Consider the following 16367-nt stretch of genomic DNA (forward strand, 5'->3'; position numbering starts at 1 on the left):
ATATTGCTCAAACCTGGCTTTCTCAAATCAACCTCCTTTGTCTCAATGATGTCTTTGCTCAATTTGACTCATCACTTGCTCCTAAGGGTACCCTTAGGAGCACAAACTCAGAAAGAAATAAGCAGAGAATGAGATAAATTTGAGATGATCAAATTCGTCTCACGAGACGAGATTAAGCAACAGATGAGTAGCAAATTTTTGCTATGGGTGGTGTCTGTCGTAGCGGCAATCCGAAAACCTGCTGGTGGACACCAGCCGTAAGGATGTATGTATATATATATATATATATATATATATATATATATATATATATATATATATATATATAATTTTTTTTTTTGTCAAACTATATAAAGAAGCCTACCAGGCCTTTCTGACCTGTGGTACTCCAGAGGAAGCTGACATGTACCGGCTGTCAAAGCAGAATGGAGCTTTGGTGGTCGCTGAATCAAAAACTCATGGGAGGAGTTCGGCGAGGCCGAGGAAATTTTGGTCCACCATCAGGCGTCTCAGGAGAGAAAGGCAGTGCACCATTAACACTGTGTATAGTGAAAATGGATGGAAAATATTTAAAACCTGATAAAATCAGTATCCTAATAATTCTTTAGTTGAAAAGAATAAAAAGTTTGAATTTTCCACGAGACGTTTATTTTGAAAATCTCAATTGATGAAATGCTGTAACATGGACACTGGTAAAATGTGTACAACTGTTGTGTTGTGTATACCTGATTGAAGAAGCAAAGCCGTGTGTTTTCGATTGTTCCCAAGCTTTGTTCATTGTTGTGACAAACCGCTTTGCTGAAAGGGACTTAGCTATTAAAGCTTGATTCAGAAATGTCTGAAAATTTGATGGAGTGAAAACTTTCAAGAATCAACATGGCGAGCCACCCACAGACAACCTAGTGAACTGTGTCTCACGCAGGAGCGAGACACATCCGCGACTTCTGTTGCAAATCTGTCAACCTGGTAGGGTCCACCATATTTTTTGTTACCCTGCAGAGGATTTTTTTTTTTTTTTGCTTAATCTGGAGCACCAGAAAAAAACAGAAAGACTGGAAATAAGACATTGATACAGCGACCAGACCTATCCATGGGAGCCATTCAGCTCTTGCTGAATTGTTTTGAGTCAGCTATTTTTGTCATTTTCATTTATTTATTTTTTTGCATCTGTCTTTAATACTTTATTGTGTTATTGAACTAAAACTTTGATCAACAAAAAACATTTGATGGAAAAAAATTGAATATTGAAACTCAAAATAGAAACCAAATGTTAAGTTATATAATTAAATTAATAAAAATGATTGATTAAAAATTTAAAAAATCTTAAAAACAACAACCGGAGTTGATAAATATATCATACAAATCAAAAACCTAAAAGATAAGTCGGAAGAGTTCAAAGAGAAATTTAACCATTACCAATACGGGAATTTTCCTTTTTTGAAATTTATCATTTTCTATTTTGTCTGTTAATTGTATGTCTATTGTGTGTGTGTGTTTACTGTACAGTGATCCCTCGCTACTTCCCGCTTCATGCTTCGCTCCCTCAGTCCATCGTGGATTTTTTTTTTTCGATTTAAAAAAAAAATACAGATGAGCTGTCCCGAGCCGATCGCGTAGTCTCACTCTCCCTCCCTCTCCCTGCTCTTTGTTGTTCAAGCTGTGGACTTGAGTTGCTCATTAAAGTTAACGATGATTGATAGACGACTTTTGTTTGATCTTGCAACAGATCCCTGGAAACCTCAGCATCAACCTGCTGCATGAGTCAATCATAGTTTAATTTGTTAAACAGTTGCTGTGGCAACTCATTGTGTTTAAGTGAGGAGATGGAGCAGAATTTAGTGGACAAACATTTTTATACTTTATTCTTGTTTAAAAATAATTTTGTAGGACATTAACATGTTTAAAACATATAATTATTACACTTGAAGTGCTTAAAAAACATTTCATAAAATTTACATATACATAAGTTTTCATTCATTCATTTATTTTTCATGTCGCTTCTCCTTACGAGGGTCGTGGGGGTGCTGGAGCCTATCCCAGCTAACTCCGGGCAGGAGGCGGGGTACGCCCTGAATTGGTTGCCAGCCAATCACAGGGCACAATGAGACATACAACCATTCAAGCACACACTCATACCTACAAACAAATTTAGAGTGTTCAATCAGCCTGCTACGCATGTTTTTGGGATGTGGGAGGAAACCGGAGTCCGGAGGACATAGTTTTTTTTTTTGTTTTTTGTTTTTTTTTATACTTTGGGGGGAAAAAAGGGAAAAAACATGTTTTATATGTATCTCTTTCCAATGCTAAATTTGAATAAATAAATTTAACACACACAAATACAATAACAAAATATCATTACTATTATGATTTTTTGGGGGGGAGGGGGGCGCTAATTCACAGTTTTTTACTTATCGCGGCGGGTTCTGGTACCCATTAACTGTGAAAAACAAGGGATCACTGTATATCATCAAATACATTACTTTGTCCGTGTCATTTATTTGTGTTATGCCATCACTGCTTCAGTAATTGAAACTAGCACGGATCCATAGTCATATTGACTGTAATTACTTCATAGGTGTTACACTTGGTTGGAAGGCGATCTTTAAAAACAAGTTTGTTTTTTTCCGTTATTTAGCAGTTGAACATCATAAACACCCTTGTTCATACATCGTTGGTAGTGAATGAGGTCATGAACGGATCAAAAAGATCCATCTCCCTTTAAAGAGCCATAAATGCCATCTCCAGTTGTTTGACTTAACCCATGGCAACAGATACAATACAAACACAGCAACTTGTTCAATTGTGGTTGAGAAAAAAATGGACAGCATTACACAGGTATATAAACGAGTTTTCATCAACGACATTGACTCTTTCGTGTCAAAATGTATTGCAAAGGTAAATCCATATTATTATTTTAATTTGGCATTAGTCGCTGTGAAATGTGTGTCGTAAAAGAAACGGTGGTTTTTGTCTACAGCTTCTCTCTAAAAATACGCTCGAAGCTGACGGCACCGTTTGGCCGCACAATTACAGGGTTGTAGGGACGACTTCATCTGACTCAGAAGAGCACAGACCATACTTGGTCGAAGCCTACATTGTAAGTATCGTCACAAGATCAATACCATACAATACAATACAAAATAATAAACCCACATAATGGATGCAAAGAACAATGACAGTACGTCAATTTTATCAAACAGTATTTAATTGATAAAAAGGAAAAAAAATAAACCCGCAAAGTGACTTTTTGATTGCTTTCTTGATTTTTGATTGCTTTCTTGAATGCAAGCGGCCAAAAAGGGAAAAAATTCTTCAAAAATTGATGGAATGTGACATTATCATATACAACATCACTCAGCATCCGGACCAGGTAGAAGAAGCTCGCTGGGCAGTTACAGGTAGGCATTTGGAATGCACGTTGAATGGAAATGATATATACCGTATTCGGACTATAAGTCGCGTTTTTTTTTTTTCATATTTTGGCTTGGGGTGCGACTTATACTCAGGATCGACTTATGTGTGAAATTATTAACACATTATGATATCATTTCACATGTTATTTTTGTGTTTTGGAGTGACACTGATGGTTTGGTAAACTTGTTAGCATGTTTTTATGCTATAGTTATCTGAATAACTCTTAATATCTATGGCCACGTTTGCGTTCTGCCTTTGTCAACGTGTGTTCAATTGTATTATTGACTTTTTTATATTGAAAAGCATGCTTTTACTTTGTGGTGCTTTCACGCCCACGTGGGGGCGCACTCGCACTGGTTTACGTGAGGAAGAGCGCTCACAAGCCAGAAGAAGATGGACAGCTACGTAGCTCTGAGTGAGTGGTAGTGATGGGATTTTCGGCTTTTTTCGGTGATCCGGTTCATTTGGATCGGCTCAGTGAAAAGAGCAGGCTCTTTTTGCCTCTCAAACGGCTCTTTTAACTTTAGCTTGTCTTTTAAATATTTATGACAAATTTAGCATACATTTTGATTAATGACTTGGTGAACTAATCATTGCACTCTACTGACTGCAAATGGCAACAATTATCAACAATTATTATAATTAATAAAAGGGTTTTTACTTATTGAACATTAGAAAAGCTCCAAACAATAAACAAGCAACAAAATTAAATTTCAACCAACAACAATCAAACATGCTGCATTATAACAAAAAAAGTGAGTAGAAACTGCAACAGCAGCAGCAAACAAAACAAACAAACTACTCCTTGCTTTATTTTAAATTTGCATTCAAGAAAACTAAATACTTCAACTTGGATGGGCTGATATGGCTCCTTCTCTCAGTAATTATTTGTCCAGTCTTTGAGAACACCCTCTCTGACGGTACAGATGTTGCTACAATGCACAATTTACTCTCCATTACTTTGATCAAACGGGGGTAGACGGAAGCTCGGTATTTCCACCAGCTCAGTGGATCAGATGCCCTTGAAATGTGTGGTTCCTCAAGATATGCCCAAACTGCCATGCTGCCAAACCTCGCTTCAGACACATGAAAAAGAGAGAGCGACATCGAGAGGGAGAGAGGAAGAGAGAGAGAAAATGACAGAGGGAGGGAGGCTCTCATCGTTCACTTTGTACCGGCTCGTTTGCGACCGACACATCACTAGTGAGTGGGCGAGTTAGCGAGAGAGAAACAAGGCTGCGAACCTACGTTCATTGTTTATGCTTTTAAAATATCTCTACAGAGGCAAAGTATGTGTGTATCATCTTTTCTGTTGTTGTGTATTTTCCACCCGCGAGCGGACACTTAGAGCCAGTTGTGTGGTTGTTTGAATGATGTGCTAATGCTAGCGAACGCATGCTAACCGTTTATGTCATTGCAGTAATAGCACCTAATTATCATTTATTTACGTTGATGTGAACCTGTATGGTATCGACTATCGAGGACCAAATTGATTCAGCAAATTATACAGACATCCAGCATCGTCATTTGGGAGTTCGCTGTATAGACCCTACCCACATGACGTCACAACTCCGCCCTCCTGACTGGTGCCACCCAATTGTCCGTCAACACATCGTCTTTACCTGTTACGGCTACGTACATTCCTCCTATTTACCGCGTGTTTTTCTGCTCGTTAACATTAATAATCAAAATGGTGAAGGCGTGTGTGGCGGTCGGTTGCAATAACAGAGAAGATAGACGGAGAGAAGAAGTTCTACCGGATCCCGAGACCCGGAGAGGAGAGAGCGAGATGGGCTGCTGCAATTCGACGAGAAAACTGGGCTCCAAACGATTACCACAGATTATGTAGTAGTCATTTTAAATCTGGTAAGATGCATTTAATGTATATTTAGAGGGTTTGGGGCTGACAACCACAATAAAGATCATTGCTAGGCTAATCGCCGACAACATACACGTATGTATGTAGTGAGAGTGCTATCGCTAAACCATATAAATATTAAAAGCCCTAGCTCCATTGACAAATTGTTAAGGCAAGGTAGGCAAAGTTGATTTGGACCAAAATGCGAGCCGGAAACAGATGAAGTGTGAAGTGGTATTTATTGTACAAGGACAAAGTGTTGAGCGGCTGGTGGGTTGAATGATCAATGGCTGTGGCTGCGAGGGCTTTGATGGGTGGGTGTCCTGATGGCAAAAAACAGAATTAGTAAAAAGTTCAAAGACCAGAGTCACAAACTACAAGCTTAGTTCGCCGATGTACCAATGGTGACTGGCAGAATCATCTGGCACCTGCTTGCTGCCCAGGCCGCTCCTTAAAAGCAGAGTTGATTGTGATGAGCTGCAGGTGCACTCCCAGGTCTGCCAAGGTTGAGCTCATGCCACATAAAACAGGAAGTGTAACAACAATAAAAGCCAGTAGAGGGGAGTGTGGGCTAGGACAACCACACAAATGACATGAAATACATTAGACTTGACAGTGGATGTTAGCAAGAACAAAAGATTTTGAATTGAAAATTCCGTAACTCACCTTTCCAAGCACAAGATAGATTCCTGCCGAATTTTCGTGGACGAGGACCTGTTTCACCCAACCAGCAACGAAGTATTTATAAGCCTCCAAGCTCTTAAAGTTTTTCAAACTTTCGTGAGAATAGGCTGATTTTGTGTGGACAAGATAGTTGTAAATATCAGGGTCGCTAGCAGATGTCAGGCAAATACGGCGAAGACAGCGGGTCGAAAAACATCGATTTAGGCATCGAATATGGATCTGGCGAATGGATAAACTGAAGCTTTTCCACATTCCACAACGCCTTTTATGCAACGCATCAAGTGAGTTTACGGCATCCGAAAGCACCGGGTCTTCCATGAAATGCATTATAAATTGCTCGATCAATTGAGACCATTGATAATACAGACACAAAATGACGGACAAGGGGGCGGAACAATACAGCGATCACGTGATTTTGTGACGTCGGTGGGTAGGGTCTATAGCCAGACCCGAGCCGTAGCATCCTGGTAAGGACTGTATACTCGCATTTCGTTGTTCATGCACTGTACACTGTCCATTTATTCAGCATGTTGTTCTCTATTGTATTTTTATATTAAATTGCCTTTCAAGATGACATATCTGTTCTATGTATTGGATTATCTCAAGTAAATTTCCCCCAAAAATGCGATTTATACCCCGGTGCGACTTATACATGTTTTTTTTCCTCTTCGTTGGGCATTTTATGGCTGGTTCGACTTATACTCAGGTGCGACTTGTAGTCCGAAAAATACGGTACTGTAAACACAGTACTATGCACACAAGAAAGCCTCAGTAACGTGCTTCATTATTCATCACAATAAACCAATAAGTAGCCTACAAAAAACATTTCTGCACTGTATCATGCACCTGACTATAAAGCGACACAGCCCCAATTTCATGCAATATAAGAAAAAATACACATCAAACAACTTAAAGTGCCTGTGACACGAAAAAGCATGTTTATTTCATAATACACGCGGTATTTTATGCTTCTGAATGATATGGACTGCTTGGATGTGTGTGGAAGAGATTGCTATAATTAGATTTTTGAATCCGCGCCATGAAAATGAGTGACTTCCGGCAACAGTCTCGAGTTGAGAAAGACGGCTCTGTGACGTGTACGGTAGAAGGAGTCCTCTTCACTATACAGCCGTACTGTTGTATGAGAAGGTCTAAGGATTCAGCTGATTTTGTGGATTAATACTTTTATTTTTCGCATCACACCAGCCAAACGGCTGCAGAAAACTTGCTGTACGAGGGAGAAACGTGTGTGGTTTTTTTGGGTTTCAAAAGGTTCACCGGTGGATATTGGCCAAAATAAGCCCTACTACTGTGGGACCATGGGACTTACGAAGAAGTGAGTAAACATCGTTTTTTGTATTATGTCAAATACTGAGATAATTTAATATGTAGGTGGCTTGCATTTAATGGCTGACATGCTCCTTGTCCCCTCGGCCGATGACCGGCGGCTTGTCGCACATCCCCCCGCCGGGAGAGCACTATAGGCTACTCGGCTTACTGCCCTCTTTATCTGCCCGGTGTTCTGTCAAATTTTCCGACCGATCAGAAATTGCAAATTTGTGTTAAGAATAGCTGCGACTACGATTACAAAGTAAACACTACAAACTCTCTTTAAATATAGGACTACTTACGTTTGATCATTGATAGGCATGTAAAAAGCTCTCCTCATGCACATTAGCTGCACGTTAGCTGCACAACCACTGCAGCATCCCTCCTCCGGCGAACGAGCTGTAAATTGCTCTCCGCCGGGCGGTTTGCCGATCGGCGAAGACAATCGACAGTCCAGTCGTCATGTGAAGTGTTCCGGGCTAGTTATGTGTGATTTTCCGCTTCGAAGACTTTGAAACATCACTCGGTTCGGATTTGCATGTCGGCTAGCTGTCATGCCTCTTGGTTTGTTTACATTCTCCGAAGCCGGGGAAGGGAAATGACAGAAGCCCGATTTAGGTGTCATAAAATGTTCGGGAGGTGCGACAGTAAAGGTGAAGTTGACAGTTTTGACCATTATGAAGTAATTTTGCCATGTCGTCCTGAATAAGTGCATTTTTATTATTTCATATTCCATTTAGCACAAAACTGTTATTTGTCATGACATGCCATTTATTTAGTAATTGGGAAAAATACTTGGATAAAAAGAATATCCTGTAAAAATATTGAAGTAAAGAGACAGAAACAATGACATTTTGCAGCTCTCTTCGTCGCGTTTTCCTCGTTATGAATAATTCCCTCTCGACGGGCTGACTGGTCCTTCTCAAGCCATTTATTTAGCTATTGGGAAAAAATACTTGAATAAAAAGAATATCCTGTAAAAATATTGGAGTAGAGACAATGACATTTTGTGTCTCACTTCGGCGAATTTTCCTCGTCTGAATAATTCCTCCTCAATGGGCTGAATAGTAAAACCGATGAGCCCATTCTCCCGCTGACGTCATCCATCTGTTGGGGACGCTAGAGCCCTATAATAGTAGGCGTGGCTAATCGGCAGATTAAAAGACTTCATTTTTGTCGTCATCTGCACTTTGCTAAATTGTTGTATATAGTCGAATCGTCTCAAAATATGATTGTAATTCACATAATAATCCTATTTAAGAGTTTTTTTTCTCGTGTCGCACTTTAACTCCCTAGCCTTGAGCCGTTCATGTTAAAATGTTGAAATAATAATAATCATAAAGCTGACAAATTGTTTGAGGCCTCATCAAAATACTTGTTCACATTATACAGTATTTGAAGTTGAAGGGGAAAAGATACAGTGCCTTGCAGAAGTATTCGGCCCCCTTGAACCTTGCAACCTTTCGCCACATTTCAGGCTTCAAACATAAAGATATAAAATTTAAATTTTTTTGTCAAGAATCAACAACAAGTGGGACACAATCGTGAAGTGGAACAAAATTTATTGGATAATTTAAACTTTTTTAACAAATAAAAAACTGAAAAGTGGGGCGTGCAATATTATTCGGCCCCCTTGCGTTAATACTTTGTAGCGCCACCTTTTGCTCCAATTACAGCTGCAAGTCGCTTGGAGTATGTTTCTGTCAGTTTTGCACATCGAGAGACTGACATTCTTGCCCATTCTTCTTTGCAAAACAGCTCGAGCTCAGTGAGGTTGGATGGAGAGTGTTTGTGAACAGCAGTCTTCAGCTCTTTCCACAAATTCTCGATTGGATTCAGGTCTGGACTTTGACTTGGCCATTCTAACACCTGGATACGTTTATTTTTGAACCATTCCATTGTAGATTTGGCTTTATGTTTTGGATCATTGTCCTGTTGGAAGATAAATCTCCGTCCCAGTCTCAGGTCTTGTGCAGATACCAACAGGTTTTCTTCCAGAATGTTCCTGTATTTGGCTGCATCCATCTTCCCGTCAATTTTAACCATCTTCCCTGTCCCTGCTGAAGAAAAGCAGGCCCAAACCATGATGCTGCCACCACCATGTTTGACAGTGGGGATGGTGTGTTCAGGGTGATGAGCTGTGTTGCTTTTACGCCAAACATATCGTTTTGCATTGTGGCCAAAAAGTTCAATTTTGGTTTCATCTGACCAGAGCACCTTCTTCTACATGTTTGGTGTGTCTCCCAGGTGGCTTGTGGCAAACTTTAAACGAGACTTTTTATGGATATCTTTGAGAAATGGCTTTCTTCTTGCCACTCTTCCATAAAGGCCAGATTTGTGCAGTGTACGACTGATTGTTGTCCATGCGGTGGTGATAATGAAGCTCAAACTCGTTGGCTGCTGTCCATTTACTACCAAAGAAGAAGAAAATAAATCATGGAGCCAGCATGGCGTTTGAATGTTATACCAAATTGCCTTTGGAATTGTACAATTCATCATAGTTGTTCTAAAAAAAAAAAGGAATAAATAAATTAGGGCTGCAAAAATTATCGCGTTAACAGGCGATAATTAATTTTTAAAATTAATCACGTTAAAATATTTAACACATTTATCGCATGCGCGGAACGACCCACTCACGCATTGCTGCGAACAGACTACAATGGTGCCGTATTATGTATAAGAGGTAAGAGGCAGAGAAAAGCGAGTGGAGAGGACACAAGCATTCATTGGAGCCGCGCTATTAGAGATATAAGCTTTGGCATCCTTTCCCCAACAATTATAACTGTTGTGTCAAGCAACGCGGGTAGCAGCTTTTTCTTGACACCATGTATTGATCACAATGCAGAGAAGATATACCATTTACTGCCACCACTGACAGTCATGGTTGCATGTTCAACTTCCCATCATGCATGGGCAGTTAAGAACAATTAAGTCGCTACAGCAGTGGTCTCCAAACTATTCCACATAGGGCCGCAGTGGGTGCAGGATTTTGTTCCAACAAAACAAGACGACACCTTTGCACCAATCTGGTGTTTTACAAGTGTAATTGATTGCATCCAGGTGCTGCTTGTTTTAGCAGGAACCTAATTGGTTCAACTGTCTGTGCTCGATCGGTAGGAACAAAAACCAGGACCCACAGCGGCCCTTGAGGACTGGTTTGGAGACCCCTGCGCTACAGTATCATTTGGTGAAAGCACAAAAATGTTCACAAAAAGAAAAGCGCTCTTTGCAAAGAGAACTGGCATTCCAAATAGCTATGCAAAATAATATTCAGTTTGGTCAAACTCTATTTAAACATTTCTTTAGCTCAACAAATACACTATATGGCAATATTTAGTCACAATATATAAACTATCAAAATTACTATAACTTGTAATTCTTAAAAGATAAACGTGAGTACAAGTCTTTCTATCCGTGGATACCTTTCACAGTAAGAATGTTTATAATATTAATGCCATCTTGTGGATTTATTGTTACAACAAACAAATACAGTACTTATGTAGAGTATGTTGAATGTATACACCCGTCTTATCTTTCCATTCCAACAATAATTTACAGAAAAATATGGCATATTTTAGAGATGGTTTGAATTGCGATTAATTACGATTAATTAAGTTTTAAACTGTGATTAACTCGATTAAAATTTTAATCGTTTGACAGCCCTAAAATAAATATAAAGAGAAATAAATGAATAAATAAATAAATGAAAATATAAAAAGGGTATTTTGTTAGACTTTCACTTTTGTCATTAAAAATCACATCAGGAAAAACAATGACAATTTTTTCATTAACTTCACTATTTCGCTTGTCTTTTTTATTTTGCTTTCAACAAAAGGAATGGTCAGTCAGTCAGTAGCGGGTATGTAAAGATAATATTACAACAATCATTTTCCTTTCAGAACCTGCGTATTGGTCAGCTTTTTGTCTGAAAGAAAGAAGAAAAAAGTCCTCTGCTAAAGAGAAAAACAATCACAATAACTTAGAATTGTATTTTACAAATGAAAAGCCTGAATGAGTCTTTTTTTTTTCTTCTAAGGAACAGTTTTCAAAAGCTTTATTGATGGATTTTCTCAAGTTAAATTTATTAATATCTGCATCACGCTTTAATTGCATATTATCTTTAAAATCGACTGGATCCACCTAATTTTGACACGAGTGACATCCGGTCTGCCCGATCCTACCTAGTTGTATTGACGCAAGAGGGTCGCGTCAAATAATAAACTCTGCCTTTGTTTCGAGTGTGACACGTTGAACCGCTTCTGGGATGTGTCCAAGACGTGGCCGCACTGCGACTGGTTTACACTCGCTCCTTGACTTTAACTGCCGCGTTTCACTGCGTTGACGTGGCGGCAACAATGACGCGCCCTAGACGTGCCTGGTGTATCACCGGGGTCAGATCTCAATTAATAAAGGAAACATTATCAACTTCACAGTTTACCATATTTCTGGTCTCCCCGTAACACAAACTTAAGTGGAGGAGGGTGGAAAGGGAGACAGAGAGTGCAAATCTGGCTACTGGCTTCATTGCTCATGGATAGCTTTCCAGTCAGCTAGTTCAGCTTTTCTTGAAGCAGAACCACCTCTTGCCTCTTCTTGAAGAGTGAGATTCCTATTGAAAAAATAACGTAAAGTCATTTTTATATTATTTGTAGGTCAACATAAACTGTTTGATCATTAGCAAAAGCAAAAATATAATACTGTTTAAATTTGGGCTACAAAATACCTAAAAATGGACAACAAATTCTAAAAGTAGCTTAAAACAAGATGAATCCTCTTTTACAAATGACTCAAAAGCTTGAAAATGTGACAGATAAAAAAAATATGGCTTGTTTTAAGCAAGATTTGACTCAAAACAAAATACTGTCAAGATTTTGTGGCTTAGCAAGAAAAACTACAGTGTTACCTTGACATACGAACGCCTCAAAATACGATCCTTTGGACATCAAACGTAAAATCTGACACGTCACTTGTATCGACGTATGACAACATGCTAAAAATACGGCCATAAAACAACAGCATCACAATTTCCTTGTTTTCCCACAAATTGGCAGCAAGGTGGATGTTCTTGTGAGAGAAATCAACATGGGACCCAAGAAAATTAGTGCAGGTGGTGAAAAAAAGGAAAAGCTTACCATTGAAATTAAGATGGAAATGATAGAAAAATATGAGTGTGGTGTGCACATCAGTGAATTGACTTTACAATACAGGCCTATGTCTACGAATATGTCTACGATTTCGACATACCTCCTCCGACCTCAGTTTGCTAGTTAAGGTGACAATTATTATTATTGTCAGTCTATGGAGACTTCACGGCAGTGATATTTACCTCATTTGTGGACAGGAAAAATGACTATTTAGTATGATCACCATAATACTGAATTGAAATGAAACAGCATACACATGTCAATTGGTTTTCGAATGTTTTATTATTTTGTGCGTGTGGGTGTGTGTGTGTCAGACCGTGTCAGGTGTTGTTGGTTTGACAAATTAATGTGGAATCCATCTGTCCATCCTATGCTACTCAAGCGCCCGGTGAGTGTACTATGTAACTGTAGTTTTATGTTCTAATCTAGTAGAAGCCAGGTACTTTGAGTGTCCTAAAAAGTGCTCTATGAGACCGAGGCGTTATTATACTTGCTCCAAGTCCAACTGTCCCCCTTACTTGCACTCGCTCGAAGGGCCCCATGTTGCTTGTTGCCTGGGGCCCCCGGGGACCCTTGCTATGCCTCTGGGCACGGGAGATGTAGCCATATGTCTCCATTTTCTAAACAGACCAATGAGAGTGGGAACGTGACATTGCAAAGAGCAAACAATTATTTCTCGTCAGCATTTGACTATCTGAGATGAGGGGACGACAGGGGAGCTGACTTGATTATCAATACCAGTGCATAAATGCAGAGGCGAAGCAAGGGTCCCCGGGGGCCCCAGGCAACAAGCAACATGGGACGCTTCTGAATCACGTGACATACAGTGGGGCAAATAAGTATTTAGTCAACCACTAATTGTGCGAGTTTTCCCACTTTAAAATATTAGAGAGGCCTGTAATTGTCAACATGGGTAAACCTCAACCATGAGAGACAGAATGTGGAAAAAAAAGAACAGAAAATCACATTGTTTGATTTTTAAAGAATTTATTTGCAAATCATGGTGGAAAATAAGTATTTGGTCAATACCAAAAGTTCATCTCAATACTTTGTTATGTACCCTTTGTTGGCAATAACGGAGGCAAAACGTTTTCTGTAACTCTTCACCAGCTTTTCACACACTGTTGCTGGTATTTAGGCCCATTCCTCTATGCAGATTTCCTCTAGAGCAGTGATGTTTTGGGGCTGTCGTTGGGCAACACAGACTTTCAACTTCCTCTGCAGATTTTCTATGGAGTTGAGACCTGGAAACTGGCTAAGCCACTCCAAGACCTTGAAATGCTTCTTACGAAGCCACTCCTTTGTTGCTCTGGCTGTGTGTTTGGGATCGTTGTCATGCTGAAAGACCCAGCCATGTCTCATCTTCAATGCCCTTGCTGATGGAAGGAGATTTTCACTCAAAATCTCTCGATACATGGCCCCATTCATTCTTTCCTTTACACAGATCAGTCGTCCTTTACACAGATCAGTCGTCCTGGTCCCTTTGCAGAAAAAACAGCCCCAAAGCATAATGTTTCCACCCCCATGTTTCACAGTGGATATGGTGCAATTCAGTATTCTTTTTCCTTCAAACAAGAGAACCTGTGTTTCTACCAGAAAGTTCTATTTTGGTTTCATCTGACCATAACACATTATCCCAGTTCTCTTCTGGATCATCCAAATGCTCTCTAGCGAACCGCAGATGGGCCTGGACGAGTACTTTCAGCAGGGGGGACACGTCTGGCAGTTCAGGATTTGAGTCCCTGGCGGCGCACTGTGTTACTGATAGTAGCCTTTGTTACTGTGGTCCCAACTCTCTGTAGGTCATTCACTAGGTCCCCCCGTGTGGTTCTGAGATTTTTGCTACCCGTTCTTGTTCTCATTTTGATGCCACGGGGTCAGGAGGGAGTTGAAAGTCCGTGTTGCCCAACGACAGCCCCAAAACATCACTGCTCTAGAGGAGATCTGCATGGAGGAATGGGCCAAAATACAAGCAACAGTGTGTGAAAAGCTTGCGAAGAGTTACAGAAAACGTTTGGCCTCCATTAATGCCAACAAAGGGTACATAACAAAGTACTGAGATGAACTTTTGGTATTGCCCAAATACTTACTTTCCATCATGATTTGCAAATACATTCTTTAAAAATCAAACAATGTGATTTTCTGGGTTTTTATTCCACATTCTGTCTCTCATGGTTGAGGTTTACCCATGTTGACAATTACCGGCCTCTCTAATATTTTCAAGTGAGAGAACTTGCACAATTAGTGGTTGACTAAATACTTATTTGCCTTACTGTACATACTGTGGTGTACTTAATAACGAGGCAGGGGCACACGTTTAGCAAACTTTATCTGGGAGTGAGCAAAATAACACGAGGGAACAATACAGGCAGGAACTTATCCGCCATTACGTGCTTACATCATCTCTAAAGTACGGCAAGCACGTTAGTCCAAATAATACTCCTGTGAATAGACCACATTACCTCCCCCCTTAGCTTGAAGGTAACATTCAGCGTGCATAAACAAGAAATCAACATAAAATTCAACATTCTTTGTTTACAAAAGTGTTTCTTCTAAATTATTTCTCTAAATAAAGCATGTCACGCTTTTCAATGAACTCAACCTTCATATGGTAACTAAACAAATCACAACCATAACATATAGTCACTATAACTACTATAACTATTTATGCGCATTTTATTGTCAGTGTTTGTAACCATAGGCGGAGTTTTACTTTTGTTGGGCTGGGGGCAAAGCATGTTGATGACTGAAACAAAAGTAAAAAATTTGGACACATCTAAACATTTTTACGTTTTATATATTTTCACTACTATTGTAAATCCTCTCTGAATACATCAAAACTATGAACGAACATGTGGAAAGGCAAAAAAAAGTGAAATAACTGAAAACAGTTTTTATATTCTACATTCTTCAAAGTATCCACCTTTGAGGTGTCGCCAAACTTTTGGCCAATACTGTATATATACATATATATAAAACTGTTCAAGCTCAGTTGTTGTAGGTTTACAGAAATTCTAAATATCCATCCTGCCTCCACAGGTGTAGATTTGGCTTAGCAAAGCAAAAGATAGTCTCTTGGGTGGTAGTCACATGACCTGCTCGAAAAATGATTTTGACCCATTATGAAATACGTTGTAGGATTCTTGTTCATTTCATTAATTTTTGTTGTTTGTTTTATTGCTTTACAACTTTTATAGACAACATTTTAACAGCTAGGTCTTTATTTTAAAGGGGAAGTTCAGAATTTTTGACATTAGGCTTTATCTTGGCGTTAACGGGGGTTTATTTAGTCGTTGAAGTAGATTTGAACAAATTCCGTGCAGTTTGTCAGTTATCTGTTAGTTTCAGGGCTCCGGGGTGGCTAAGGTAGCGCGAGTAAATGGTGGTTGAAATCAACTACATCTACTAATTAAACCCCGCTAACTCAAAGATTAAGCTTTACGTCAGGGGTGTCCAAACTTTTTGCAATGGGGGCCAGATTTGGTGTGGTAAAAATGTGGGGGGCCGACCTTGGCTGACGTCTTTTATGTAGAACAATATAAATTTTAGCAAGCCATTCTGTGCGTCACAATTGCTTTATTATTTTTTTATTAATAATTTCAACAATCCCGCAACTAGCCTTTGTGGCGTTCTCTTTCGACTCTCGGGCTCTTGCAAAATACTGCTGCTGTGAAATTAAACTAGCTTCAAGTTGCTTCAATTTCTCGCTACGTATCTTCCCTGTAATCTTGTCGTACATGACAGCGTGTCTCGTTTGGTAATATCGCCTCACATTGGACTATTTAAAAACAGCGAATGTCTCTTTGCAAATGAGGCAGACAGTTGTTGCATATTTTAGTGAAGAAATAGTCCAATTTCCACCCATCCTTGAAGCGCCAGCCGTCGCAGTCAACTTTCCTTTTTTGTTGATTGTCGCCATTTTAGAAAATTGGGAGTAA

The 16367-nt window shown here is 39.5% G+C and overlaps 1 protein-coding gene across 7 annotated transcripts in view; it reads left to right on the plus strand.

Moving 5' to 3' along the window:
- The first annotated feature begins 2745 nt into the window (after positions 1 to 2745).
- LOC130918623 (adenylate kinase 7-like) overlaps positions 2746 to 16367 on the plus strand; it is a 219082-nt gene continuing 205460 nt past the window's right edge. For 3 of the 7 annotated variants that reach the window (XM_057840478.1, XM_057840497.1, XM_057840487.1), the window contains exons 1-3: positions 2746 to 2895; positions 2978 to 3097; positions 3290 to 3398. In XM_057840478.1, the coding sequence (XP_057696461.1) occupies positions 2818 to 2895; positions 2978 to 3097; positions 3290 to 3398 (307 nt within the window). In that variant the 5' untranslated portion in view covers positions 2746 to 2817. Of the gene's footprint in view, positions 2896 to 2977; positions 3098 to 3289; positions 3399 to 16367 lie in introns of those variants that run through there. The other 4 variants (XM_057840524.1, XM_057840516.1, XM_057840507.1 and 1 more) reach the window with 3 other exon arrangements.

This window comes from Corythoichthys intestinalis, chromosome 1, assembly GCF_030265065.1.
Source record: "Corythoichthys intestinalis isolate RoL2023-P3 chromosome 1, ASM3026506v1, whole genome shotgun sequence".
Classification (NCBI taxonomy): Eukaryota; Metazoa; Chordata; class Actinopteri; order Syngnathiformes; family Syngnathidae; genus Corythoichthys; species Corythoichthys intestinalis.